Below are 26,361 nucleotides of genomic sequence, written 5' to 3' on the forward strand. Positions count from 1 at the left end.
GAGGACAGGAGGGGGGTTATAAATATAATCCTACTTGTCGTAACAGTTGCCAGCGGCGAAGATGTCCTCGTCCATCTCGATCATGGAGTAGAGCTCGACGTGCAAGAGGTACTCTGAATCGAGGACGCTTTTGTCGGCGTACTTCCAGAGTCGCGTCAGCCAATTAGCTCGGTTGACGGCCACTTCGGCCTCGAGGCGGAAGCGATCCTGGGCGTAGCGATCCACGACGCCTTCCCCCAAGGTGTCGTCCGTTCCCGCCGTGCAGTTGTCGCCCAGCAAAGATTGCGACTCGACAATGCGCAGAAATTTCGTCATTATGTCAAGGTCGGGCTTGTTGATGGGATCGTACGTGCTGGGATCGTCCAGCGAGCTCGAATCCGACGCTTCCGCATCGCTACTGTCGTACACTTCCAGGCTGTCGCTTGACGACGGCGATTCACCATCAGCGTCCGAGGATGAGAGTCCTTTCATGGCGGCGATTTTATTCTCCAACCTGGGCGCGCCCGTCGGCCCATTCTCCGCTGAATGGGACGAGGTAAAGAACGAGCGCGGAACCACCGGTTTGGGCGGGTTCGTCCCTGTTGTTGTGTCCGTCCGCTGTTCTTTGTTGTTTGCCTTGGCCGGCACGGCCGGATCTTTATTGTCCATTGCCTCCTCCACGTGTTGGTTTTTCTCATCGACCGCAACGTCCTCGCCCGTCTGACCGGCTGCCGTGACCAGGTTGTTGGTCGAAGATCCTCCTCCCCCGCTACTGGAAACGCCTTGCAATTTGTTGGTTTTTCTCGTGCCGGACGCCAGGATGCGGAAGGCTTTCGTGCTGCCCGTCCCGTTGGACTTGCTGTTGCGGCTTGATTTGATTTTATTGACGCTGGCGCCACCACCGCCTCCGCCTCCGCTCGGATTGGAATTGATGGCGACGTCTTTTATTTGAAGAGCGGCGCTTGATGACTTCTTCCCTGCCTGCTGCGGTTGGAGCTCATCAGCGCCGGATGTCGGAGGTTTGGTGGCATCCTCGACGTAATCCCACTCTTGAGTCGGACTGCCGGTGGTCTGATGACCATCGATTTCTTGCTGATCCGCATCTTTGAGCCGCACTTTTTGGTGCAAGTGGCGGATTTTGGCCCAGACCTCGTTGACACTCCCCATCGAACGCTCGGTCGAATCCTCTTCCACCAGCGCAGGATCCACCGTCGAATGAGTAGCTGCTACCGGGTAATAGTCGGTGGCCGTCGTAATGGATTCAGCATTGACGACGGACGAAATGTTCTCGTGCGGCAGAGTCCAGTTCATCGAGGACGCCTCTGAGGGCGGCACGGCGACGCCGCTGGAATTGAATCCGCTGGCCGGCTCGCTCCCAGAAGCCCGGCCAAGTCGCGTCGTCGCCGTCGTCAAGATTAGAGTCATCAAGAGAAAGTCTGTCCGGCTGACACCTGGCCGTAACCACTTCATCTTCCGGATGCAGTGTTGGTCCCGCCCTAGTTCCCCTCTGGTCTTATCTCTCTATACACGCCGTGAGATGGATTGATGATTAGGATGATCGACTCTGGCGCTCCAAATCTATGAATGAACGGGAATCAGGAATGGGTCGAGTCGAGCAAGATCGCCGCTGCCGGAATCGATAGTCGCTGATTATCGGCAAACGGTTCGATTGAATTCATGACAAAATCACCGGGTCGACCCGGAACGTCCAATGATTCTTTTTTGACCGCAATGTCCCCCCAGCAGCAGCAACAAATCAAACGGCGGAAACACTTTGACACTTTTTTTGATTGATGCCGTTCAAATACAGTTCCGTCAGCGCCGACGGGAGAAATATACGAAAACTACACACGCACAATGGACGCACTATTTTACCCTGTTTGAATCCAATCACTGGAATTCGTTTCGCATCACGCGCTCACACAAAGTTAATCATAAGACATTAACACGCTTAGACGTCTGAAAAATTCCCTTTGCTCAAAATTAAAGTCTATCCATTCAACGACAAATTTTTAAAGAGCGCTGACTGAAGCGAAAAATAAAACCTGATGATGTTAGTGGTGGTGGTGGTGGGGTAGCGCCTCAAAAGATATGACGCGCAATTCCTAGAAGCAGAAGCAGAAGAGGAAGAAGAAGCTGAGAGATGAGATCGCGGGAGCGGCTGATGCACGTCGGACAGAAGACTCCCGAAGACTGATGCACCTCCGTCGCGATCCTTGGGCCACTTGGGCCAGGCAGGAGGAGGATGTCGAGAAAGGACGGTGAAAGAGAAGGAAGAACGAAAGAGAGAATAAGAGAAGGGAAAAAGAAGTACATACAAAGAGAGAGAGAGAGAAAGACAAGACCGATATGTCTGCATGTACGGGTGGGCGAGGGGTGGCTATCCAAACAGCCTGAGCGTCGTCGCCGTCGATCCCGCGGCGGCGCCGTACTACTTCCCCCGGCCCCCCCCCCTTCTCTTCTCGCTAAGCTATGATCAAACGTAAATAACAAGAAAGAACATCAACAATAACCCCCCCGTCCGTCCGTTCGTCCGTCGAGTAGAGAGAATTGGAAACGCCAACGGAATGAAAACAACATTGGCAGCTCCTGACTTTATAATCGGTGGGTGCGGGATCCAATTTTTATTTGAAAAACATTCTTCCGTCGGGGGGGTAGGTCGTTGTTAATCCTCTGAAAAAAGACGAAAGTGATTGCGTTGCCTCGAGGCGAAATTGCCCCGATCAATTAATAATAACGGCGAATCTCCCAACGGCAATGGAAAGTGAGTCACGCAACAATGGAGATTGAGTTTTGAGATTTCCCGCGTTCAAATAACGTCAGAAGAAGAAGGTGGAATTCCTTTTTCTTAACGGTATATGGGGGGAGAGGAGGAGGAGGAGGTGGACTCGATTAGCGATTCGATTAGCGCCTTTTGTCGGGTAACATTTCACGCTTCTCCGCACCTTGTCCAGGTGAATTGTAGCCTGAGAGCGGACAAGATGGGTATGGTGTAGGTAGTATAAAATAGAAGAGAAAGAGAGAGACAATCGATTCCGGCACGTGTTGACCATCTGCCATAATGCACCGCCCGGCCAGGACAGCAGACACATGCAAAAACACTTTTGGCCGTTGCTGTCGTCTTCTGTTACACATCGCCGGCTTATGAATATATTTGAAATACGATTGAGTGTGTCCAGCTCCAGCAGCAATGGGCCCAAACTTGTGACGGCGGGTGTGCATGGGCCGTCCGCTTTGCTTTGACTCCCGAGTTGCTGTGCATATTGGGCAACGACAGGCTCATTTGTCGAGGGCCTCTATCTCGATGTACACAGGACAGGACAGTGTACGGGAAACGGAACCTCGATGACGTGATGTAAAGCGACGCCATCACGCATCAAGTGCCGCGCCAAAGTGCCAAAACGGATGGCTATATATGACGGCCATTCACCGACGGATAGGCAGACATTGTCTAGACTTTCAACACATTGGGAATTCAATACATATATCTGCATGTATTCCGACAGCACACTCCACACATCTCACGTGTCCTCTCGTTTCCTATCTCTTTGCAGTTGATCCCGTGGACAATTCAACGTAGGACGGCTAATTACGTTTCCTTTTGTCGACTTGTTCGTCATCGAAGCTTTTGGATCACGTCAACCGTCAGTTCCGTCACGTCCAGTTGACACTGCAAAAGGTAGGAAAATTTTTTTAATTCGTTCTGCCTTAACCAGTTAACTTTGAGAGCCATTAAAAACGGAAAGACAGTCTAAAGGCTCAGTCATGATTAGATATCCTCTGCCATTTGTTTCGTTCCAACGAAAAGACCCACATCACATACGTAACTCAATATAGTGTACAATGCTATACGGATGTTGTTTATACCATCTCATCAACATCTGATAGAATTTTGTGAATTTTGTATGGTTCGTTACTTTGTCAATTTATAGTCCTACTTTCAGCCCCCGTAGATTTTACTTTGCCCACGTCGTGACTGCGTTGATTTTTTCTTCATAATGTGGGACTAGAGAGTCTATTAACTATTAAGTTTTACCCTTCATTAGTCTGTCTGGCCACTAGCGGTTTTTCAGAATGCCTAGAGGTCCGTCCAACTTTTCCATTAACTGCAATGCGCGCCTTAACGAAATCCGATCGCGTTGCTGATTTTCACGTCCCAATTTGGCGAGTAGGTACAAGAAATAATGGCGATGTGCGATTAGAGAGCCGGGTGGAGATCACGCTGAGACAGCCCGAATTGTGAGTCAAAGTGTCGCAGTATATTAGACATACACTAATAATACGGAACGCAGCAAGGGCATTGGGTATACGTAGACCGTAGAACACCCACGTCTCTTTAGTAAGGAATCTGAAACAAACAACGAATCAATAATCTTCTACGAAAAATCAAGCTCGGAATCATATACTGTAGTATCGAGTCTTTTTCTCTCCCCCTCGCTCACTGATGATTAACGGGGGTTGCAACATCTGCAGTGGACGTTTTTTTACGAATAATATACCGGGTAGTACTACAGGGCGAGCTATTTCCAGCCATTTTCCTGCTGATCATTCACAACGACCTATAGAGTCAGCACACTATGAGGAATGTGCAGGGAATGATCTATTAGTCACGTCCTAACGCCGTTGTCTAACAGACGAAGTTTTCTCATTATCACCACTAAAGGGAAATGTCGCGAATAATAGGATTCGACTAATCAAAAGAAATTCGGCACCGGTAATGATGGTTACGTAACTACTGTAACGCTATGACGCTGTTATCTATCCTATATGAAAGGCAACAGCACAGCACACAGTCGGGGTGGGTTAAAGTCCCTGTCGTGTGATGCGCGAAAAAAAACAATGCAAATTTGGAATTATTGGAATACAGTAGCGAAATCGAGTCGCGGGTATAAGAAAAAATGGCGTGTCGCAACATCACACGGAAACCGAATTCCCGAAAGAAAAAAAAATGAGTTTTCTCGAGGATTTACTTCCTACACGGCATTTCTATTTAAAAAAATAATAATGAAAAAGAAAGAAAAGTTGTTATTTTTTTTTTCTGTTTTCTTCCGAGCTACTGCCTCTTGTTTCCCATAAACTTTGCAGAAGAAAAAAGAATAGAAAATAATAATAAGAAACAAAAGAAGATGGAGAGGGGGATATTGAAATCGGTTCTTCTCTGTCATGACGTCCGCCTGTATAAATAGTAAAAAAGGAGCCTCATTCCGGGTTGTCATAAACACGCAAAACTGAATCAGAAAAAAAGCGCTGGAAACGTGAAACAACCTAAAAAAAAAGGGCGACAGCGACAATATTCCAAATATGGCGCGCAAGAATAAAAAAGAAAAGAAAAAGAAAAGGACGAGAGATGGTAGTTGGCGTCATCGAAAAATCTAACGACAATGCAGATCCGTAATATCACGCGCCCTTTTATATTTTCCGTCGCTCTCACGCCTACGTAAGATGACTTGTCTTGCCGCCAGATAACTCGACGCGTATGCGAGGAAAACGTAGCGACTCTCAGCACGTTCTCTGAGCTTTTAAATTTGACCCATTTCTCGTCTTCATGAGACTTTTCGTGCTCTTTACTGGCAAGCAAACTATGTCTAGAGTCAACTAACCGTATCTATTTAGAGCAAATGTACTATAGACTAAATATATATACTGTATTATTGTGTTATTTGATCACAGACGTGGGAAGAATGGGTATATGGGTGTTCCGTTTGATCAATGTTTTGGGTCGACCAATCGATTGGACGCTCAGCAATCGCTGGCAAACCGTACAGCAAGGGGGGGACGCGGCATTATATACAATATCCGGCGCCGCGGAGCTGCTGCTGGTCTCTCTCCCCTATTATATAGATTCTCTTGTGCTACTCTTCAAGTTTGTCTTTGCCGGAGTTGAGTTTCGTATAGATCCCGTGTTACCGTATATTATAACTATATCATAACCTTCTGTTTGCTTAGAAAAGATGAAGGGGACAGTTTGGAGAGAACAATAATAATGTTGATTGCAAGTTGGTCCTCTTATACATACGAACTTGGGCCCGCTTGACTTGATTCCATTATTACAGATTCAACTGCGCCTTCTCTCTTTAGAATGAAATGATATTTCTTATTGTCGCAGGATTATTCAAACGTTTTGCAATAAGCAAAGGCCTCCCTCTGTTTGCAATTGATATAGCGTATAGTTGTGCACGGTCTGTGGTACAAACGAGATTTCTAATGTTTCCAAGTTGATGTTTGACGGCCAGGATTGGATATAAATGTGTGTTCCACCTCTCGGTGTGTAGCCATGCGAGTTGCACATTGCAATAGGTAAACAGGAACACGCCAAATGACAAGTGCGACTCGGCTTTTAATATCTTTCTTATGAGATATGCTGTTATTGGTCATGGCGAATAAAAGAAACAAAACAAGCGAACAAATGGAATGTTTCCGGAGCATTTAAAAAAAAGTGGGGGGGGGGGGGAAGAATTCGCTTTTTATTTTTTCGGTTGGGTGGTGTTTTCTATAGAAATGGCGACGAATAAAAATAAATAAACTGGAGCGTATATAACCGACACGGTGTGTGTAAATAAATATTTTTTTACTTTCGTGTTCCGCTCGATAGACAAGTTTCCCGGGAAGGCTATAACAGCTCTGAGCACGTCATTTATTCATTCCCTCGGCTCGGGTAGGACGGCGGGTTCCCGGCATTAGACATTCAACAAATGACAGCCTTCTCCGTCAACCAATCGAGTTCTTATCATATATATGGAGCGTGGGACAAGCTCTCCCACGGCTTGCTCTTCACGGCGGTGTATAACTGTACATATAGTATAGGCCTATACATGGGAAGAAGACTCCATCTCGTTTTCGTAGAGCATCAATCGATTTCCGACTCTCGCAATCGACGTCGCCTTCCTCCGCTCGCTAAAGTGTGTGGATGTGTGTGGAATAAATGCAACTAAAAATGTTGGGGGAGAAAGAAAAAAAGAAAGAAACTTTGGAACCGTCGTGGAAAAACAGCCCTCCCGGGGATGCCCCGGCGTCATTTGGGATGAGGTTCGTGAAAACCCCGGAGGGTGGATAAAGCGAAAAGGAAGAGTGAATGAGTCGGCCATAGCTGCAGGGAAACGGCAGCACGCAATAGATTAACGACAGATTGGAACACCGCGCGTAGGTAGACACATATAAAAAAATAAAATGAAAATAAAAAATAAGCGTCTTTCTTGTAGCAACAGCCCACTTGCGTGTTTTTATTATTTGCCTTCGTATATAAAGCTTCGACGGTGGAATTAGCAGACGATTAGGGAGCTACACGTCGAAGAAGAAGTGTTGATGGCCAACCATCAAATGGGAAATTTGACTAATCAATCCGGTTGAAGAATCCTGGCTCTGATTGAATTTTTGGCTTCCACCCCTTTTAGTTTCCTTTTTTAAAAAAAATTTGGTGAATAGGTTTAATTAATTTCTTTTTTCTCTTTCTGGTGCTGGTGGCTCGTCATGGAAACGAAAACAATAGCCTTGTCGCTCTTTTGTTTCCGACACGCCCTAGTCGGCTGAAATGATTCCATGCATGTCTAAATGAGTCTCGTTCCACGGTCGCCAGAGCTGATTGGTTGAGACGAGCGTCGCGTTCGCTTCCTGACTCCATCCCACTGATGTGCCGTTCTTTTTTCTTTCCATTTCCACACACGCCCCGAATACTACTACTATATACACTATGCTATACTACTACTAGCTTACTACTGCTACTATCCGCCTAATTGATATTTATGAACTGACGTGAATCATTCCGCCAATTTCCCGTTGTCGTGGAACTGGGCCGAACCTTTGCTCGGAACTAACAGACACACGAAAAAAGATAATAGGAAAATGGATGAAGGACGAGAACCAACCCCCCCCCCCCCAAAAAAAAAAAAGTTTGAAATTGAAACGTAGTTTAGATTAAATAGACCCTACTAAAAAATAAGGGTCAGAAATAATGAAATCTCTATTACAAATGCAGCCAGTCTTGATTCCTTTTGTTCTTTATAATCTATTAATGGCATATTAATCGATGACGAAATCATCGTGAATGTTTCTGTTGATTGTGTCTAGGGGGCAGGCGGATAACAGTTTTCCCCAACTATTGCTTCTTACACGTGTAGTTTACTTTGTCTGGTATTACCATTCAAAATGTAGGCGATGATTTGTTATCTATTCGACTAGAGATTACATATAGTATAGGGAGGGCGTCCATCCCCTTTGGGAAAGCGTGGCGATAGCGTTGGCGTTGGCGTTGGCGTTTCTACAAAACCGAACCGGCTTCTCCAAACGGAAGACGCTGGGCCGACAACTTTGGCCAGCAGCTATTTAAGAGACCACAATAAGTAGATCCTCTTTCCCACAGTTTTTCCTTTTAAATCTTTTAAGTACACATTAATAAGGGATGAAATGTTTCAAAGTTCCGACGATAAAATATAAAATGAGCCGGCCGGCTTCTCTCCGTAAATCTTGTTGCAGCCCACCACAGCCGGAAGAAAAAGAAAAAAGAAGTGATCCCACGACAAACGAAGAAAAAGAAAAGTTTCATCTCTATTATACAAATATATACGTATCGTATAGCGTCTCCGAGTCTTTGCGGCGTTTCTGGCGGCCGGGGCTGCGCTGACTCGCTGCTGTCAGATCTCAGTAAAACCCTGGGCACGTCCTCCTGCATTTCCATCTCATTTCAGGTTTATCTGGTGACACCCAGGGTTCGGTAAGGGGGGGAGCCAGATCTTATTGACACGGAGTGCTGATATGTCGGTAGACGCCCTATGATCCACCTCCCGACAGCTTATTGTTCTCTCTCTCTAGACGTGGGAGAGCCGGCACGCGATGAGCGAAAAGAATCATGTCGATGCTGAGCTATATAGAGGGAAGAAGGATATGTGTCAAGAATTTGAGCGACAAGCCGACGAGCGTCCTTCTTTAGAGCTCACCGGGGGAGATTCTGCCGTAGACAGACACAGGCAAGAATTTAATCAACATCTCTGAACGAACGACGCCCCAATACGTAGGTTATGCAGTTGTCGATTGGGCCCTGCCCCTGTGAACAGATGATGACTGCTGCCTCCTTCACCGCGCCAACTCATAAAGCAGAAACATTGTCATCCGAGCGTATCAAACATTTACAAACAGGGGCCAACCGTCAGGTCCATTCTATTAAATTCTGATTCAAAATCCAGCTCTCCACTGAATAAAATAACAATGGCATAGTAATTCCGAGAGAGTTGTTACGAGCAAAAATCACGGCCAGAATACTCCCAAGAAGTGGTACTAAATATTCTAGAAGCGATTTCACGGGCTGATCATGTCTTATAACTTTATACCGGCCTGGGGCTTCAGCCTTACGTAAGGTGTTCCACTGTGCATTGTAAAAAAATAAAAATAAAATAAAACTTGACTTTCATCGTTTTATTGCCAGCATTGGCTTTATTTTTTTGTTGCACTCTATACATGTGGCATTGCATGGTGAAAGAGCAGTGGACGGAATCTTATATTCCATCGAGGGGTTTACCTATGATTGAATTTCAGTGCAGAGAAGATGGGGGGCTATCCTCAGCTCGATTTCATGGAAGAATTTTTAGTGCTATACTATTATTTGCTAAGGTTTATACTTATTGTACCCTTTGGTCTTATACTTTGATTCGATATAGGTGCGGACATGACGACAATCACCGCATTGTAACCCGTTAGAGGCCTACACTTGTCTTTTTCTCCTAAACAATTTTTTCCCTTCGCATCGCTAGCGCACGATCCTTTTCAAAGTCCTCGCGCTGTCTTAATATTATATTCAACAGCCGCCCACGCTTGGTTATATTCACAATCACAGCGTCGTGGCCACCGAGTGATAACATCTGCATGATGAAACAAGAAAACGTGAAAGGCGGGAGCGGGGAGCGCCAGCAGGGCGGATGACCGAAGAATTGTTCAAATGTTGCGCGGCGCTCGTGTTATCCTCGGCGTAGAAGCAGCCGCAGCTCTGCGTCACTCATTATACATTTAAGAAAGCGACCGGAATATTTCTGCTCTGTGGAAATCTCATCAAGTTTCCCCTCCGTGCTGGTGTTTCCTCCTCAATTCGAACGAGATTTGGGGGCTGCGGCGCGCTCTTCCGATTACGTTGCCTATTGAATTAATTCTCATCTGCCGAATGCCAAGGCTGAGAAAGCCTGCTTTCTCTGTCCCCGGCGCCGCAAGACAAAAGTGGCTTCACTAAACGAGAAAATGTCATACCTTTACCAGAGTCTCTGAGTTGACGCAACTCATCGACTTTCGAAGAGGTTCCAGGAATTAGAGACAATCATTTAAACACTGCGCACCACCTGCTATATAATAAATTTTTACGAGATTTCAGAAAATCCTCGTGTGCTCAGTTAAGCATGCACTAATTTGAATTTACTGTGTGACCTTGCGGAATTTATCCCTATGCGTAGTAATTATTTCTTTTGCTTCTTTGTCGCCGGATTTAAAGTTGTGATTCTTATTAACAAGTAAAACTTTACTCGACAAAAACTTGGACATCCGTCTTTTATTTCGTACTGCGTGTACTATATGTAGGTTTAAGTTTATTACCCTACACTTCCTACCGAAATACGTATATAAATATATACGACATCAAGCGGAAACCGTATTCCGACAATTGAGGCCAGCTGATGTAATAAACTGCGACATATCACTAAGCTAATGCGAAAGTTGTGTGTACAACGCTGTAAGGTCGGAAGCTATGCACTGTGCAAGTTAACGTCTTTTTTTTTCAACTTCTGTAGATCTTGAGACAATATAATGTCACAGCATTAAACCCCTCACCTTTTGCTCGAAAGTGAAATATCCGCTGAAATGATAGGGAAATGCTTATGACGCTTTGCTTCGTTTAATAATACAATAGGATTGCGCGGTGGGTATATGTGACATGACACAAGATTAATGTTATAGACCTCATCAAGCGCATCCCAGCGTATACATCATTTCCTTGTCGCACAAACATTTTGTACACACGCTTTACTTGGGACGAGATTTGATCGCCCGAAAATGATATTCTTCTTAGGCTGCGTTTGTTTCTTTGTTTGCGCTATTCGACGATTACTTTAGCATGTTTTATGTTTCCCGTAATTCTGCAGTGCAAATAGTAATGAGCATTTTGTAGCCCTCGTTATACCCAGTCGGGCTGGTTAAATTAAAAATCATTAAATTGATAGATTTATGGAGTTGTACGGAAAGATATCTATCGTTTTCTTAAATCTTGTATTTCTAAATAAATTAGCAAGTTATTTGTGATGGCCTCATTATCGGATTTGGGAGTTTTTTTCAGTCAACCTAGAAACTATATAGTAAACTACTACGGCATAACTAACTTTTTCTATTTTATAATTAGTTGCGATGCTGCAAAACATTTCCTACCGTTTCTCAACATTCTGTAGTTCAGAATTTCATTCGAACAAGAAAAACAATTAACGAAACGCGGAAATCAGTTTTTGAGATGCTTGCATTCATCGATCGCTATATTAAAAACATGTGTGGTTAATTGGAGACGCCTTCAGTTAATTAAAAATTCAATGCGCAGCAATTTTTACAAGTAATTCTGCAGGGAAATTTACTTCCCTGTCAGCTTGACCAGCGGTAAGCATCTCGAACGAGTTATAAATTATAAAGCATAGTAATTGGTCAATTACGACAATGTCTGCGATTCTACCTCGATTCTACCTTGTCTACGTGAACTGCTTCAACGATTAATTAATTCAGTAGCCAGTCCGTTTGAACAGCAATCACATCGTTCAACCTACACAGCCAACCAGGAACCTATAAGGATTTATAAATTGTCAATTGCTATTCTGACGTTATGATAATTAAGCCGAATAAATAACTGAACTTTTCATTTTCGTAACGTTTTTCCCAGACGCTATAAACATGCATTTTTAAGCGAACAAAGTTGTTGGAGTATTTTAGTAAAAATATCGTAAACTGTTGTTTCCTGGCTGTATGTTATGAACATTACAAGCACCAGAGAATAACACGTAAATCAAATATAAGCTTGTTGACATCATAAAAGATTATATCGTGCAATAGAACACCGAAGGATGTGTATCTACGTAGGATCGATTGCAATGTGGCATGAATCAGAACTTTGAGTGCATAAATAGGTATCGTTATTGGGACTTGGGGCATGGGTTTCCCAATAAAAATAAACCTTGAAAAAACCGTAAAATCGGTTCTGTTTTTCCATCCTCACAAAAAAGTATATGGTTGATATCAAAGACTGGCCTTTATAGTGGGATAACAACTTAAGAGGCTAAAAGTTAAAAAGAACCTGCATAGTTTGTAAAAATCAATCAATTATAGATAAGGTCTTACATCAACATCTGTTTGTACTATTTAATAAAAACAAAAATTGATTAATCTACTTTTTGTTGTGAAAATGTTAATAACTTTCAGCAAAATTATGTTGTTTTAAAGTTTTGGATTTGTTTTCTTTAGTAAAATTCCTATTGTGCCAATAAATTAAATCCTAATAAACAAAGTAAGAATTATAATTTATGTGTACGAATGTATTTCAATAACAAAGATGTTTGTAAGACCACATGTTGGAGCTTGTTGTATGTTTTGACTCAACCAATGAAGTTCATTACGGTAAGATGTAGAACCACATGTGCAAAAATGAAGTCAGCAAATGCACGTTCTGGACTAATCTTCTCAAACTGGCCTTTGTTTTCAGGATTGACTTGAAGCCTCAAGCACGCTAAAGTGTAAGAAAAAAACAATTAGAATGTTTGAATGTTGAATGTGTAGGACTAAAAATATCACTGGTGAAAGGATAAATGATAACTTACCAGCAAGAACAAATGATCCAACACAAGAAATGAATCCACTGAGAAATGAATTGAAAGGGAATGTTCCGACCAGACAGCAGTAAAGAAATTGAACGACTCCCGTTAGTAGAATGTAGAATAGATAGGCATCAATCAGTTTCAGCTTTGATGGCGTCGTTTTGGCATATTCTTCGTAGAATTTCGTAACGACGGTAGTTAAACTGGCTGTCATTGTTAAAACTAAATATTCCAAGTTTTTGTATACAGAATTAAGCGCAAACCAAACGCCGGGTTAGAGAGATGGGGGAGCTGTCAAAAATCCACGTATTTCCCTTTGCCCGTACATTGTTGCCTTTATATCAAACTATGAGTGTATATTCAAACATTTCTTTATTGAATTTAAAAAACTTGTTTCATCGAAAAAAAATAATTTTACGATTTTAAATAAAATTTAAACTACACAGTAAAGCCATTTAATTTTTTTCATTGGAATTATCGTTCGGTTGATCGTGAACAGTAGGCAACATAGAAGGATGGGAACTTCTTGTTGACAGCATTTTGCCGTGTGGCGGCGTCAACTTTTACTTGTAGCCGACATTTTCCTTAGTAGTTCTTTCTTTCCTAGCAAGAGGCGCTCCAGTAGGAAGAGTAAGTCTCCTTTAACATTTTTTCTCGGTCGAGCCAGGAGTGACGTTAGTAAGCTATATCTGAATCCATCCTTAAAATTATACATTTGACTATCCCAAATTTATAGAAATCACGATTTAGCAAGTCTTTTTTAGTGGAATCTGTAAAACTGACCATCGAAATTTTACTTTTGTAGTTTCACCATGGCGCCCAAAAGGAACAACATGATTCCGAATGGACATTTCCACAAACAGTGGCAGCGTTATGTCAAGACTTGGTTTAATCAGGTACACTTCTTTTAATATGTGTGTTGAATGTGTGCTTTACAGTAGTGTTTCATCTTTACAGCCAGCTCGCAAGCAGAGGAGGCACGCACACCGTGTAGCCAAGGCTCGTCGTGTGTTTCCTCGTCCAACGACTTCATTGAAGCCCATCGTCAGGTGCCCGACTTTCCGGTACAACACTCGTGTTCGTGCTGGAAAAGGATTCAGTTTGGAGGAATTGAGGGTAACATATTTACTATTAATGTATAATGTTTTGAATTGTGGAAATTATGACAGACACGACTCGAATCAAACTGCAGCAACTGCAAATTGCTCTGGTTTCATTGTCGAAGAGTTAAATCATCCATTTGGTTTAGTGTAGCAAATGTTTTATTATGCCATATGCTCCAAAGTTTTATTTATTAATGTGATCATTTTTATTTGCATTTTTTGTTTAAGGCTGCCAAGATCCCTAAGCGTTTCGCCCCAACAATTGGTATTGCTGTTGACCACCGTCGTCGTAACAAGTCTGTGGAATCATTGCAGTTGAACGCCACTCGCTTGAAGGTCTACAAGAGCAAGTTGATCCTCTTCCCACGCAATGCCAAGAAACCCCAGAAGACTGATGCTACTGTAAGAATTGTGACAAGGATTGTGTACCACCACTTTACAATAACATTATGTTTTATTTCAGCCTGAGGAAATCAAGTTGGCCCAACAGTTGACTACTGAGGTTATGCCCATCACCAGGTCTTACAAATTGGAGAAGGCTCGCGCCATCACTCCGGCCGATCGCAAATTCTCTCCTTATGCTGTACTCCGCACGGCCCGAACAACAGCACGCCTTGCAGGTATCCGAGCTAAGCGAGCTAAGGAAGCGGCTGAAGATCCTGAAGCAGCCAAGGAGGCAAAGGCTAAAGCCGCCAAAGCCAAGGCTGCCAAGGGTGGCAAGAAGAAGTAAACCGTTCTCGGGATTGTATTTTGTATTTCAACCAAAAAACGGCAAAAATACAAGATTATCCTGTCTATAATGTGTCAGACGTACGTCGAATTGCCTTAGTTCTTACAGCTTATTTGGTGGAAAACTTTCGTAAAAGTCAGACATAAGAAAGGCAAAAGTTTGAAACCTTTTTAAAATATTCACAAACATAACCCACAGTAGTTTTAACATGATTTCTAGGTATAAGATTTTGCTTGAATACCAATTATTAATCCTTAAATGGGAAGGATAAAATGTATAACAGGAAAATAGCGTACTTGACGATCCCTTTGAGATAATTAGTGATGTCGATATCTCAACTCATGGTTAGAGAAATGAAATGTTGGTGGTTAAATATTTTTAAGCTATCGGGAAACTCCCTTACTCATGTAAAGCCGTAATGTTAAACGGTTGGATCCTCTTTCTAAATCATTGATACAATGCGCAGTCCTTTCAAGATTAGAGTATTGTTTAAAATTTCAATTTATTTAAAGCAAGGTTCCAGGACTCGGGGTATTTTCCTATTTTCTTTGATAAAGCCTGGTAAAGCTAAAAGAAAATTTTAATTTTAAATTAATGGAACTAGTTCTTAAAATTACCGCTAGTGTACCCGTTTAAGAATAAAAAGATTCAACACGTTATAGAGTTTTGTCGGCCTTGCATATAGTAGACGTAGACAAGACTTATTTAACATAGTAAACTGGTAAACGGAACAAGCTTGGAAGCGTTATTAACAATGTCTAAACCTTCCAAAACTAAAAGAAGTGACTCCGAATCTATTAAACAAGATCCCAAAAAAAGCAAAAATGATGTTTCATCTATGGCAGCAGCAAGTAAAGTGAAGGAATTTTGCAAGGTACTTGTTACTTAATTCTCTTAACTTTGGTTAGATTTTTTATTGGGTAAATGATATAGTGCTGAATTTAACTTTTCATTTGCATGATTTTCTAGAATTTCATGGACATTGAAGACAAGGAAGTTGAATCCCGGACAGGGGAAAGTGACTTGAAAATATTCAAAGAAACATGTTGTGAATTAAAAAGATTGATGACAGACATTTTGCAATTGAAAACATCTGGAAAAACCGATGAAGAAACCAGTAAAAAGATCATTGAAAAAAGAATAGAAGCTTCTCTTTTGTTTGTAACATTGAAGAAGTTAAATCGAATAGACAAGCTTAGATTGAAAAAGGCAAGGGATACAACCCATGATGCCAAGCAGCGTGTGGATACATTTCATTTACAACTAGAAAATCTGCTGTATGAAGTCTTTCATCTGAAGAAAGAAGTGGACAAGTGTTTGGAGTTCAAGTCTAAAGATGAGGACATTGAACTTGTTCCTGTTGAGGAGTTTTATCAGGAGGCCCCAAGTAGCATTTCTAAAATGGTATGAAAATCTACCTATTGTTTACCAACCACTACCAAAAAGTATTCTTATTTTTTTTCTTTACATTTAGGAATTGACCAAAAGTAATCAACACAAATTGACTTTGGCTCGGTTGGAATGGGAATTTGAACAACGGAAACGTCTTTCGGAACAGTGCCGTAGTCTGGAACAAAATCGAGAAAAGGCATCCAGTGAAATCAGTCAGAAACAAAAACAACTTGAAAGCCTGTTACCCAGACTTACTTCCATACTTGAGGTAATTAAGTGATACAAAATCTAAAAGAATTTGATTTTAATATTTATGTTTCGAAAGTCCACGCGACCCTTACAAGAAGAGCTTAATTTGCCTGTAGAGCGAATCAAGTTTCAGAAAGAGTTGGCTGTGTTATTACCGGATCCACTTTACATTTTGTACAGTCAGATAAAAGCGTTCATTGAAGCATGCGGTAATTTTATTAAATTCGTAAGTTTTCTTAATCGTTACGATAAATATGACTTTAACCCGCAGATCCGTCATTGCAAATTTCTATCGAAGGTGGAATGGAAGATGCTATTAATTTTGGGTCAAAGAATAAAACTGGTTTGGACGAAATTCTCGAGGATGTTGATTCAGCGGAATCTGACATGGAGACGGAATATGAAACAAACAAACGCTCCGCGACTTCAAATAAAATGAAAACAGATTGGCAATTGACTAGGCATCCTTTACGTATTCAACTTAAGATTGAACGCGTTGTCCTTAACTTCACGTATTTAACAACATTAAATATCGTCACGGTCGACTGCAAGCCCGTTCAGCAAGACGATGGAGTAAAGTAAGATTATATTATTGCTTTCTTTCTATGTGTCGAAATGTCTTTTAAAAAAGTCTTTCTCTTACTAGTCAGATTTGTATGATCGATAATCTCCTTTCCGGACTTTTTCCAAACGACCATGGGGATGAATCGCCCAGTTGGGTCAATTGTTTTCAAGCAAGGTCTATGATCAACGGTAAAATAACTGAACAAGGAAAATCTTACCTTTGGGCCCAACGTTTAGCTGGGTTAGATTTCAACGGCATCGTAAAATCGACACCTCAATCTTTCATCAACACGGAATTCGTTGAAACGGTCTCTATAATTTTTAAAATAACAATAACATAGTAAAACAAGAATAACCGTGTTTACTTGTATTTAGGTTATTCTTGCCCTAAAAAGTAGGATTACTTATCGTTTCCAGTTTGTTAAGGTTTTACACTTACTTGGTGAGTCTTATTTCATACTTGTTATAAAACAGTTTTAAAATATGCATAGTTTCTTTAACATTAAACAGAAAAGGGTGAACTTGATCTCAATCAAGACTCAAATGCTACTTTTCCACCAACAATCTATTCTCGACTCGTCTCATGGACGTCTTCTACGTATGAAGAATGCCTCGTAACGTCAAAGAACCTTGAACGGCTGTTGAACTTCCTTGAAGTAAATCCAAAAAGCCTTTCGTTTTACAAAGCAACTCTTGAAAGAGAATCCGGTATAGTTGTAAAATATTGTACAATTTAATTTCTGTTAAGGATCCTGTATGATGAATTTAATTATTATTGGAACCTTTTTTGTATTTGAATTCCAGCAAAACTACTCGCGATGTTCATGGTTCCTGTAGACTACCCGAACTCTACACCAATTTGTTCACTTGAACTTAACTGGAATGGAAAGCACAATAGAGAAAATAGTGAAATTATACGCGTATGTATTATAGCTAAATCTTTTCGTCTTCGGTTTTGTGATATTTTACGTAATTTTTAAAAATAGAGAATCGAAGCGGAGGTTAACGTTCCCAGTACTGAACTTCCTCCTCAGCACAAAGTTGATCTGCTGACAGTGCAATTGAAGAAATTGAGCCTACATTTGGATTTGATTACAGAAATCGATGGTCAGTTAATGAAGAAAGGAGGCGGAAGTTGGCAGTCGCAGTCTAAACCAGAATTTGCAGCCGAGAAAATGATTCCCCAATTGATAAAAGGCCATGATAGAGCATATCCAACAAAATATGACACAGGATCTGGATTCTTTCTGCACCATTAATTGCCAGTTTTTTTTTTACTAATTGCTAAAATTCGAAATACATCCGAAGAAAAAAAAAGTGAAACATTTTTCGTCTAAAAAGTCTTATTTTTCTAGTTGCAGAATAATTTCTATAATAACTTATATCGTGTTTTTATTGCTTGAATTGAATATTTAAATCATGAAAAGAACATTCGAATTTCCCGGGAACCAAAAAACTCTGGAAGTGTCCGATAGAGGCCTCTGGCTTAAGTTTGCACTGAAATGGGTTAAGCAACAGAAGTTCAGCAACTGAACGAGGGCGTCGATGCTTTGTTTACTTTAATGCACTAGCAGAAGGTTTGGCAACCAAAATTTAGCGAATATTACTTTGAAAATTTTTAAAGTAGTTGTCTTTATTTGAGTTGCTTCTGTAAAAATATAGATATCGGGAAAGTAAGAATCAAAAGTTTCAATTTTTTTGGTTTTTGCCCAGAGGGTTGGGAGTGATTCTTTAGAGTTGTATGTGTAAGGTGGTCCATACAAAGACCTTCACTTCCAACTGCCTGTAGATTCGAAATTTGAAGCTTTCGATCGTTTTATTTTTCATGGGGATGCCTTACCAATCTTCTGTTTTTCCAAGGTTTGAGATGGATCGCATTATTCATGATTTGGCCAACAGTTCAGCTCATCTCAACTACACACGATTCCTGGATCTGATAGCTGACCATGAAAGAAACCCTAACCAACACCCTCATAGTAATTGGAGTGGACATCCACCTGGTGAAGCTTCTGGAGTTGGTTATGAATTGTCTGCTCCAAAACCAGGACCTTCAATTGTTTATCCAACATCATTAACTGCAACAGATTCTCTGCATGCTGCACGCTCTCTAGCCCTTCATGATACTCCAAATCGTAATGAAGCTTCATTTAAGTAAGTTTTGGAAATTTATTTTTTGTTTATGTAAAGGTTAATCCTGACATCAATTCATTTCAAATGGAATTTCATATGATTTTATAAATCAAATATTTCTAGAAAAAAAATTTTAATTTTAATTTCTTGCCTTACATAGTTACATATGTTATTATAATCCATTTTCTTCCACCTTAGAACTTTGTGCTTCACAGAACTAAAATCAGAGAATGGGCCGTCGACATGTCAACCGTCAACAAGCCGTAGAGTCGGCGTTAAATCGGAGCCAGTTGACAATACAGAACGAACAAATCCTTCCAAAAGGGTAACGAAATCCTATTTCTGAATTCGAGTAAAATAAATAATCTGACATTATTATAGATAATATGTGGTGTGTGCAATCTCGAAATGCCTGAAACTAAATTTGATGATCATCGTTATGCAGAACACATAGGGTTGGCTAGGCCATATGGCATGTCACAGGTAAACGTTGTTCAAGTTTGGATTCATCTCACAATAAAAAAATATGTGATGGATATATTCTTATTTAAACATTTTTTAACGGATGTAATGTAAAAATCACAGGATTTCTCGGATGCTGAAAAGAGACGAGAACTAAAGCGAGCTTTGCTTTTGATGAAACAAGTATCCTGTCCGTATTGTTTACGCATATTTACGTCAACTCTGGGATTTCAATACCATCAGTCACGCTGTGAAGCCGAAGTTGGTGATTCTCCCAAGTATTGCCGATTTTCCTTTTTAATAAAAAATCAAGTTTGAAATTTATAATACATTAATCTTTTCTCTGGAGAAGGCAGGTTGATTGTTATTTGTGTGGAAAGCAAGTTGCAGCTTTCAGAGCTCACATGAAAATTCACTTAAAGGAAGAAAGGCAGCAGCTGGTGAAGATGTTAGAAGAAACGAAAATTATTTCCTGTCATTACTGTGACAGTAAGTATTCAACTCTTACTGGATACCTATACCACAAAGATCGCTGCAGATTCGCTCCTCATCCTCCACTCGCACCTTTATTGAAGTAATCATTCCGTAAATTGTGTTGCCAGCAAATTTATAAAATTTTGCTTCTTTCATTTTAGGAAATCAAATAAAAGGAAGGAAGAATGTGAGGTCTGTGGCAAAAAAGTATTGGTCTTGAAATCGCACATGAAGCTTCATGAGAGAGCCTTGGCTAAAACTGAATAATTTGCGATTATTGTAAGGCCAATTGATTTCGCAATAAAATGTACGAAAAGATGCGTAAATATTTCAGTGCAGATTCAACCCTGAATTCGCTGAATTAACGAATAGCATGAATCGGATGATCTCTCCTTCTCTTTCTGTTTTCCCTCTCTTTTTCCATTCTATCGCTCCTCCATTTACTTTTTTCATCCGGGTTGTCGAATTTTTGGGAACAACTGTACCATTGATTCATCGCTTGAAAATCTTTAATTAATCGAATAACTTGACTTTAATTACAAATAAATGATCATTTTCAATTTCAATCGGCGTTATTTCAGCCTCACAAACTTTCAAAACGCTTGAATGCACCCAAATTTCCAGAGTCCGTTAATTGTGAATTCGTTTAGTCGGGAATAGATCTACATTTGGTTATGTTCAAAACTTCAAATAAATGACATAAAACAAACAGGTGATGTACATGCCGAAAAGTTAAATCATGAGAATACAGAGTCCTACAAATAAACTTTGCAACTTGCAACAGTGGTTTATATCCAAGCGGTTCCAGGTCCTCATGAGTCATGAACACAAAAAATGAGTGACGAAACATGACACAGTCGCAGTTTAGAAACACCCCTCAGTCGTTCACGATTTCGTCTGCTCTTTTGGATATTTCCCTTTGGAAGTTGGAAGTTTAGTCAGGTTGAGTTGAGCAGTGGATTTGTGCGCAAAAAAAATTTATATGGCGTTTAATTGAAAAAAAAGGTAAATTGTTAAGGATGAAGTGCAGTGTTTCATTCTTGTAAGAGTTGAACTATTTTTTAGCTTTCAACTTTAGGACAAATTAGATCTCTACTAAGAACAATTCTGGGTTCACGTGATAATTTGAACACGCTACCTAACAACATATGGGAAACATGTGGTCGATTGTCCAGGAGCACACTTGTCAGTTGAGCTCAAGTTAGAATTTATAAATATTTTTGATGTTGTTGTATTTGACATCTCCTATAGTTCAAAGAAGTTAAGTTGCTTTTGTACTTCAGGACATGCAACTTACTTACTATAACTTCCTTGTTCTACTATTTTTAAATTAATTTAGCATTTTCTAATATGTTTCCTTAAATTTGTATATTTCTTTTTACTGTAGAGTAAAGATTGAAATCAATGCTCAACTCAACCAAAGAAAAAGAAAACATGGAGAGTCCCGCTACCCTTGAAACAATTACTCCAAAAAGACGAGGGAGACCTCCAAAGAAGGTTTTTCACTTAGATTATTTAAATAACTAAAATTATTCTTAAACCATTTAATTACAAATCAAAAGGCTACTATAATAGCCAGCCCATCTCCATTGTTTCCGGCCAAGACAGGGGATACTCCATCAGAAATCCTAATAGATCCAGATATCCTACTATCTTCAAAGAAGTATGATGAAGTAAGAGACATGGAGAATTCTTTAGTGGAAAAGACAACTCCTACAAGACGTTCTGGACGGCAGAAGAAGGTATTCTTACTTGTAACAACTGTATTTATTTGTTGAACAGCTGAAGTGTGAAAACCATGTTATTCCTCTAGGCTTCCTTTCGAGCCACTCCATCTTCCCCTTGTCCTGACAATGAGGAAGAAGAGAATTTACCATCAAGAAGAAAAGTCATGTCAACCAAAAAACTTAAAGAAGTTAGAGATGTAGATGTAACAGTAAAAGAAACTCCTAAAAGGCGTGGACGACCTAAGAAGGTATTCCAGATATTCATCTTGAAACATTAAAACCTTGATGCTATAATTTTTTTTTCAAGGCCGATTTACCTCCAACCCCGTCGTCTCCTTCATGCTCTGAAAATGGAAAAGAAGAGAACACTTCGGCCAGAAACTTGGGGCGGCAGCCGAAATTACTTATTGAGCTACAAGAACCTGTTGATAAAGACAGCTGTTTGGAAACACCAGTGTCAAACAATCGAGCAAGAAAACGAAAAACCATCTCATCACCTGAAGATGAAATAACTTCAAAAACTCCTGTGAAAATGAAAAGCATACCAAATGTAATGTTGACTTAACTTGATTTGATTTTTTTTTAAATTTAATTACAATGAAAGACATCAACGTAAACATAGGTTATTTGTGGAGTTTGCAAAAAAGAGATGCCGCAGCCAAATTTCACCTACCATAAATATTCGGTTCATTATGGATTAGCAAGATTAGAAGGAGGTTCCCAAGTAAGATATTTTACGTACTTTTTGGTATTTAAGGTTGACGTGGACGAGGCTATTTGTTTAATTCTTTTTGGTTACAATGCACAACCAAGCATTACCTTTCTAAATTTACTTGAAATAGGAGTTTTCAGATGCCGAAAAAACACAGGAGTTGAAGAAGACTCTCGAAAAGATTAAACGCATCACTTGTTCCAAATGCCCCACGAGCTTTACAACCTTATTGGGTTTTCAATACCATCAGAAGCGGTGTGGGGTTGATGCTGCCGATCTCCAAAATATGTAATTTTTTCTTCATTTAGACAAAATTGGGATTACCCTAACTTTTTAACTGTTAGGTTGCAAGAATGTACGATTTGCGGAAAACGGGTAATGGCTTTGGCAGCACACTTGAAAGTTCATGACAAACGTCCTGAAAACACGGAAGAATTCAATCAAGTTGAAGCAACACCATCTCCTAGTCTTGCAACAAAATCTAAAAGAGCTGCTGCGCATAAGTAGATATAAAAAACTAAATTGATCGTGTTTACAAATAAATATCTGATTATTCCTTTAGAGCTGCTTCCCTTTTAAAGGAGCTTAAGGAAGATCTTGCTGATGGACCGACACAAAAGCCCCTCAGCAAAGCAGTAAATAAAAAACAAAGGTTTTGTTATGTTATATTTCTTAATTATGTATTTTTAGGTAAAATTGTTCACGGAGCCTTCAAGTAGCAAAGTTACAAACAGTATTGTTGGAGCTTGGAAGAAACAAATCGATAGCAAATCTATAGCTAAGTGCCGATATCCAAGCTGTCCCTTTGCTTCGGATAATATGGATAAATTAAAGGAACATCATGTTCAGTGCGAAATTGGTTCCAAGTCTAAATACTTCGCTTGTCTGAAGTGCGAGTTTCGTTCTCAAGATAGATCGCAAATTCTGCAACATGCGCTTAACACCCATGTAACAGAGAAAGACGACGCCTTTGAATTAAGTGGCAGTAGTAGTAGTGACAATACAGATGACGATGAAGTGGACGAAGACGGAATCGATGACAGTGATTCTGGAAATGATCAAGTGGTGGACAGAAGAAAGTCAGTTCCTCAGAACACGAAAAATCTAGAAAAAGCTTACGGATTATCTTCTCATGATCTACTGCAATTCAAGAGTTTATCCACATCACAGCACATTCCGCATTGGCTCGCAAAATTGTACTATATTATTGATATAATTTTACCGTTTCATTAAATCTTAATAATATTTTTTAATTTTTAGTCACAAGAAAAATTTTAGTAGGAACGTTGCTTTGTATAAAGACTGGGCACCCCAATTCCAAACATGTGTCAATCTTCCGTTAAATTACTTGCCGTCTAATGAAGAATCAATTCCATTTTCCCGCCGTACGGTCACCTCCGGAAATTTGTTTTCAGAAAAAACTGACGTTGAATTTGAAAAGCTACAAATGTTCCAGGGCAAATTACAAAATGGTTAGATTCAAGAGACGAGACTACACTGTAAGTTGAGAGGTGTGAAACGTTTTCCTTTCATTCCAGGCACACCAACTTTCTTCTGTGGGGGAGCAATTCATGCTGTATCTTGGTGCCCAATGCCTGCTGTTATAGACGGCACTACGTTAGAACGGAATCAATATTTAGCTTTATCTGTACTCCGTGAAGAACATCGTCTTAGGAGTGCTTCCGAAGCTGCATTTGGATCCGAGTACTTGATACAGATATGGAACTGTGGATCTATTCGCAATGTCGTTCCAGCTCAAGTGGCCCCTGAACTAGAATTTTGTATAGCACATATTTATGGTAGAGTTTGGTCGTTAGTTTGGTGCCCTAGCGGTTGTTACGACGAAGAAAGACTGGGGTTATTAGCTGCTGCCTGTTCCGACGGAACTGTACGAATTTTCAGTATTCCCAATCCTTCTGTTTTGACCAAAGAAAAAAAGTATGCTAATTATTCTTTGTTACTGAACTCCGAATTAATGCTATTTTAACTCATTTAGCGAACCATCTTTTTTACTTACCGACGCTAATGTTACTCTTCGTTTGAATACGAAAGAAATGAGTGAATGCACTGCTCTCGATTGGGACTCCACTTTAGGACACAAGTTATTAACCATTTTTCATGTTGTGATCACAGTATGTAAATCTTTTAAAAATATTACAGGTTCATTGTTGCCGGATTTGCTAATGGAATTGTTGGATTATGGGATATTCACGCAAAATCACCACTGCTCCTGAGGAATGATAGCCTTTATCCCGTGTGGTCGTTTTATGCACATTCTTCGATTATAACAGGTATTTTTTTAAAAATATTAACTGTAAGATTAAGTCTGTTACTAACTTACTTTTGATATTACCAGCCGTCTCTCTCTCTCCACATCACAACGATGCACGTTTTTTAGCTACAGCTTCTACAGATCGAACCGTTAAATTATGGGATCGTCACGATCTTGCTGTTCCCATAAGCTGGAGCAAGCGTTCCCGTGTCACAGACATTAGATGGAGGCGTCACTGGCCTGGCGTATTAGTGTGCGTCGAAGACGTTTGCGCGTGAGTAGGAATTAAAAGTTCGATGTAAAATGTACCTGCTACATATTTGTTAACTTTATTTCCTAGATTGTTCCGGTGTTCTTCAATGTTTTATGATTTCGGATATACGGGAAATAAGCAAGCACTCCTTCCTCAGAACTCAGTTGTTTGGGTAGTATCATTTTTTATTAATAAAATTTTTAACTTTTAATTTTTTTCCCCTGTTATTCTTACAGTCTTCTGCCGAGAATGAGTATCTTGATGTTATAGCTCATTGTACTAATGCTGGAGAAGTTGTGATATATGCCTCCCATTTAGCTGTTTTTGACTGTGATGAGAAAAAACTACGAAAACAACGAATGGTATGTTGCAGTTGTGAATGCAGATTTTTGATAATTATTTCAAAGTAACCTTGTCGATGTTTTCTAATAGTTGATCTTACGGACTGATCTAATTGATTCTACAGCAAAGAAGGACGTTTTTCTCAATAGAATGCAGAAGATCTACCTAGAAAATAGCAATAAAAAAGCTGCGGACAACAAAACTCAATCACAAGAAAGCCCTAATTATTCTCTTATCTTTAACGATGTTTCTTCGGTGAGATTTACTTTAATATCATCGGTGTATTTTCCTCTAATTAAGTTGAACAAAAATGTATATTTATTTATATTTTGTTAGAACATTTTCCGTTCTTTCGGAAATCATAAGAAACCTCCAGTAATAAGCGTAACTTGCGAAAATATGGACGTTCTTATGCCTTGTGATGATCCGAAAACATCAATCAATAAGGTAACACAATTTGAACTGTCGTTATCATCTGACCGTTATACTATGTCTATATCTTAGATCTCCTTTAATCCAAATTTGGAATCACATACTTGGATGTGCGTGTGTGGTGAAAATGGATTGGTTCAGTTGCTGAAAATTGATTCTCATTCTGTTTCTAAGGTGACCACTGGCTATGTTAAAGAAATGAATAATTCAAGTATTGACAGTTGAATAAGTGACACGATAAATCCTTTAAGAATTCTCATTGCCTAGAGCGTGAATTTTTGTGACTATTTTGAAAGAATAAATTTTGAGGAATACTATCTGATATGCATCACGAAAGCCTTAATCTGTTTGGATATAGTTATCGTATTATTACTGATTATAATTAATGAAGTAATTGTGATGAATTAAAGACCTTGATCGAGTAATGTTGTTTTTGAAAACAAGCGGCGCCATAAGCCGCGTTATTTTACTAAACCAATATTTTTTAAAAGATAAATTTTAAGACATGAAGGAACGGTACGTTTTTTTTGCAAGTCCCATGCATCAACACGTGTCAACCTTGACAAAAATTTTCAATTTCTAGACAAAAGAAATGTATTCAAATGAATTTCAAGGGTAAAACTTAAATGTTACCCTTTTTTGTCACCCCAGCAGAACAATTTTCGGATTTCTTTTTTGTATTTTTGGTTTTCTCTTCCAGCCCTTTTCCTTTTCTAATCCTATCC

The 26,361-nt window shown here is 40.0% G+C and overlaps 6 protein-coding genes across 11 annotated transcripts in view; 4 read left to right on the forward strand and 2 right to left on the reverse strand.

Annotated features, from left to right (window-relative positions):
• Positions 1 to 2,171, reverse strand: part of LOC124338593 — a 52,226-nt gene extending 50,055 nt beyond the window's left edge. The window contains exon 1 of the mRNA XM_046792683.1: positions 35 to 2,171. Coding sequence (XP_046648639.1) covers positions 35 to 1,449 — 1,415 coding nt within the window. The 5' untranslated portion in view covers positions 1,450 to 2,171. The remainder of the gene's footprint in view (positions 1 to 34) is intronic.
• Positions 2,172 to 12,500: 10,329 nt separating this feature from the next.
• LOC124338167 (dolichyl-diphosphooligosaccharide--protein glycosyltransferase subunit DAD1-like) lies at positions 12,501 to 13,116 on the reverse strand. Its single transcript, XM_046792240.1, has 2 exons — positions 12,798 to 13,116; positions 12,501 to 12,706 (listed from the first exon to the last, which is right to left on the reverse strand). Exons 1-2 carry the CDS (start codon positions 13,006 to 13,008, stop codon positions 12,576 to 12,578), a joined length of 342 nt encoding a protein of 113 aa, XP_046648196.1. The 5' UTR covers positions 13,009 to 13,116; the 3' UTR covers positions 12,501 to 12,575.
• A 198-nt stretch (positions 13,117 to 13,314) lies between these two features.
• LOC124338092 (60S ribosomal protein L13-like) lies at positions 13,315 to 14,694 on the forward strand. 2 transcript variants are annotated; one of them, XM_046792158.1, is made up of 5 exons: positions 13,315 to 13,424; positions 13,600 to 13,690; positions 13,752 to 13,910; positions 14,126 to 14,299; positions 14,361 to 14,694. In XM_046792158.1, exons 2-5 carry the CDS (start codon positions 13,607 to 13,609, stop codon positions 14,625 to 14,627), a joined length of 684 nt encoding a protein of 227 aa, XP_046648114.1. In that variant the 5' UTR covers positions 13,315 to 13,424; positions 13,600 to 13,606; the 3' UTR covers positions 14,628 to 14,694. The 2 variants fall into 2 exon arrangements, with proteins under 2 accessions (XP_046648114.1, XP_046648113.1); XM_046792157.1 differs by having other exon boundaries at positions 13,324 to 13,472.
• Positions 14,695 to 15,262: 568 nt separating this feature from the next.
• LOC124338089 (THO complex subunit 5 homolog) lies at positions 15,263 to 18,159 on the forward strand. Its single transcript, XM_046792152.1, has 10 exons — positions 15,263 to 15,501; positions 15,597 to 16,031; positions 16,102 to 16,287; positions 16,345 to 16,477; positions 16,540 to 16,846; positions 16,915 to 17,140; positions 17,208 to 17,274; positions 17,343 to 17,540; positions 17,637 to 17,752; positions 17,819 to 18,159. The coding sequence occupies exons 1-10, from the start codon at positions 15,382 to 15,384 to the stop codon at positions 18,089 to 18,091; spliced, it is 2,061 nt and encodes a 686-aa protein (XP_046648108.1). The 5' UTR covers positions 15,263 to 15,381; the 3' UTR covers positions 18,092 to 18,159.
• Positions 18,160 to 18,318: 159 nt separating this feature from the next.
• Positions 18,319 to 20,464, forward strand: LOC124338091 (PR domain zinc finger protein 5-like). 4 transcript variants are annotated; one of them, XM_046792155.1, is made up of 7 exons: positions 18,319 to 18,409; positions 18,693 to 18,983; positions 19,161 to 19,287; positions 19,344 to 19,445; positions 19,548 to 19,702; positions 19,774 to 19,998; positions 20,060 to 20,464. In XM_046792155.1, exons 2-7 carry the CDS (start codon positions 18,700 to 18,702, stop codon positions 20,163 to 20,165), a joined length of 999 nt encoding a protein of 332 aa, XP_046648111.1. In that variant the 5' UTR covers positions 18,319 to 18,409; positions 18,693 to 18,699; the 3' UTR covers positions 20,166 to 20,464. The 4 variants fall into 4 exon arrangements, with proteins under 4 accessions (XP_046648111.1, XP_046648112.1, XP_046648109.1 ...); XM_046792156.1 differs by having other exon boundaries at positions 18,390 to 18,505; XM_046792153.1 differs by lacking the exon at positions 18,319 to 18,409 and having other exon boundaries at positions 18,512 to 18,983.
• Positions 20,465 to 20,754: 290 nt separating this feature from the next.
• Positions 20,755 to 25,953, forward strand: LOC124335765 (general transcription factor 3C polypeptide 2-like). 2 transcript variants are annotated; one of them, XM_046789211.1, is made up of 20 exons: positions 20,755 to 20,903; positions 21,288 to 21,395; positions 21,461 to 21,640; positions 21,712 to 21,873; positions 21,933 to 22,175; positions 22,248 to 22,349; positions 22,468 to 22,625; positions 22,682 to 22,840; positions 22,900 to 22,972; positions 23,028 to 23,533; positions 23,598 to 23,809; positions 23,876 to 24,275; positions 24,334 to 24,438; positions 24,498 to 24,628; positions 24,694 to 24,883; positions 24,950 to 25,034; positions 25,099 to 25,224; positions 25,295 to 25,459; positions 25,541 to 25,651; positions 25,709 to 25,953. In XM_046789211.1, exons 2-20 carry the CDS (start codon positions 21,303 to 21,305, stop codon positions 25,859 to 25,861), a joined length of 3,354 nt encoding a protein of 1,117 aa, XP_046645167.1. In that variant the 5' UTR covers positions 20,755 to 20,903; positions 21,288 to 21,302; the 3' UTR covers positions 25,862 to 25,953. The 2 variants fall into 2 exon arrangements, with proteins under 2 accessions (XP_046645167.1, XP_046645168.1); XM_046789212.1 differs by lacking the exon at positions 20,755 to 20,903 and having other exon boundaries at positions 21,286 to 21,395.
• Positions 25,954 to 26,361: the final 408 nt, after the last annotated feature.

The sequence above is a fragment of the Daphnia pulicaria genome, chromosome 4 (genome assembly GCF_021234035.1).
Source record: "Daphnia pulicaria isolate SC F1-1A chromosome 4, SC_F0-13Bv2, whole genome shotgun sequence".
NCBI lineage: Eukaryota > Metazoa > Arthropoda > Branchiopoda > Diplostraca > Daphniidae > Daphnia > Daphnia pulicaria.

Coding starts and splice junctions, on each gene's coding strand:
- LOC124338089 (XM_046792152.1), top strand. CDS start 15,382: ATGTCTAAACCTTCCAAAACTAAAAGAAGTGACTCCGAATCTATTAAA. Junction 15,502..15,596: donor AAGTGAAGGAATTTTGCAAG/GTACTTGTTACT, acceptor ATGATTTTCTAG/AATTTCATGGACATTGAAGA. Junction 16,478..16,539: donor AGCGTTCATTGAAGCATGCG/GTAATTTTATTA, acceptor TTTAACCCGCAG/ATCCGTCATTGCAAATTTCT.
- LOC124338091 (XM_046792153.1), top strand. CDS start 18,658: ATGGGGATGCCTTACCAATCTTCTGTTTTTCCAAGGTTTGAGATGGAT. Junction 19,446..19,547: donor GGCCATATGGCATGTCACAG/GTAAACGTTGTT, acceptor TAAAAATCACAG/GATTTCTCGGATGCTGAAAA. Junction 19,999..20,059: donor CCACTCGCACCTTTATTGAA/GTAATCATTCCG, acceptor CTTTCATTTTAG/GAAATCAAATAAAAGGAAGG.
- LOC124335765 (XM_046789211.1), top strand. CDS start 21,303: ATGCTCAACTCAACCAAAGAAAAAGAAAACATGGAGAGTCCCGCTACC. Junction 22,973..23,027: donor AAAAGCCCCTCAGCAAAGCA/GTAAATAAAAAA, acceptor ATGTATTTTTAG/GTAAAATTGTTCACGGAGCC. Junction 24,884..24,949: donor TGCGTCGAAGACGTTTGCGC/GTGAGTAGGAAT, acceptor TTTATTTCCTAG/ATTGTTCCGGTGTTCTTCAA.
- LOC124338167 (XM_046792240.1), bottom strand. CDS start 13,008: ATGACAGCCAGTTTAACTACCGTCGTTACGAAATTCTACGAAGAATAT. Junction 12,707..12,797: donor TGGATCATTTGTTCTTGCTG/GTAAGTTATCAT, acceptor CTTACACTTTAG/CGTGCTTGAGGCTTCAAGTC.
- LOC124338092 (XM_046792158.1), top strand. CDS start 13,607: ATGGCGCCCAAAAGGAACAACATGATTCCGAATGGACATTTCCACAAA. Junction 13,911..14,125: donor TCAGTTTGGAGGAATTGAGG/GTAACATATTTA, acceptor TTTTTGTTTAAG/GCTGCCAAGATCCCTAAGCG. Junction 14,300..14,360: donor CCCAGAAGACTGATGCTACT/GTAAGAATTGTG, acceptor GTTTTATTTCAG/CCTGAGGAAATCAAGTTGGC.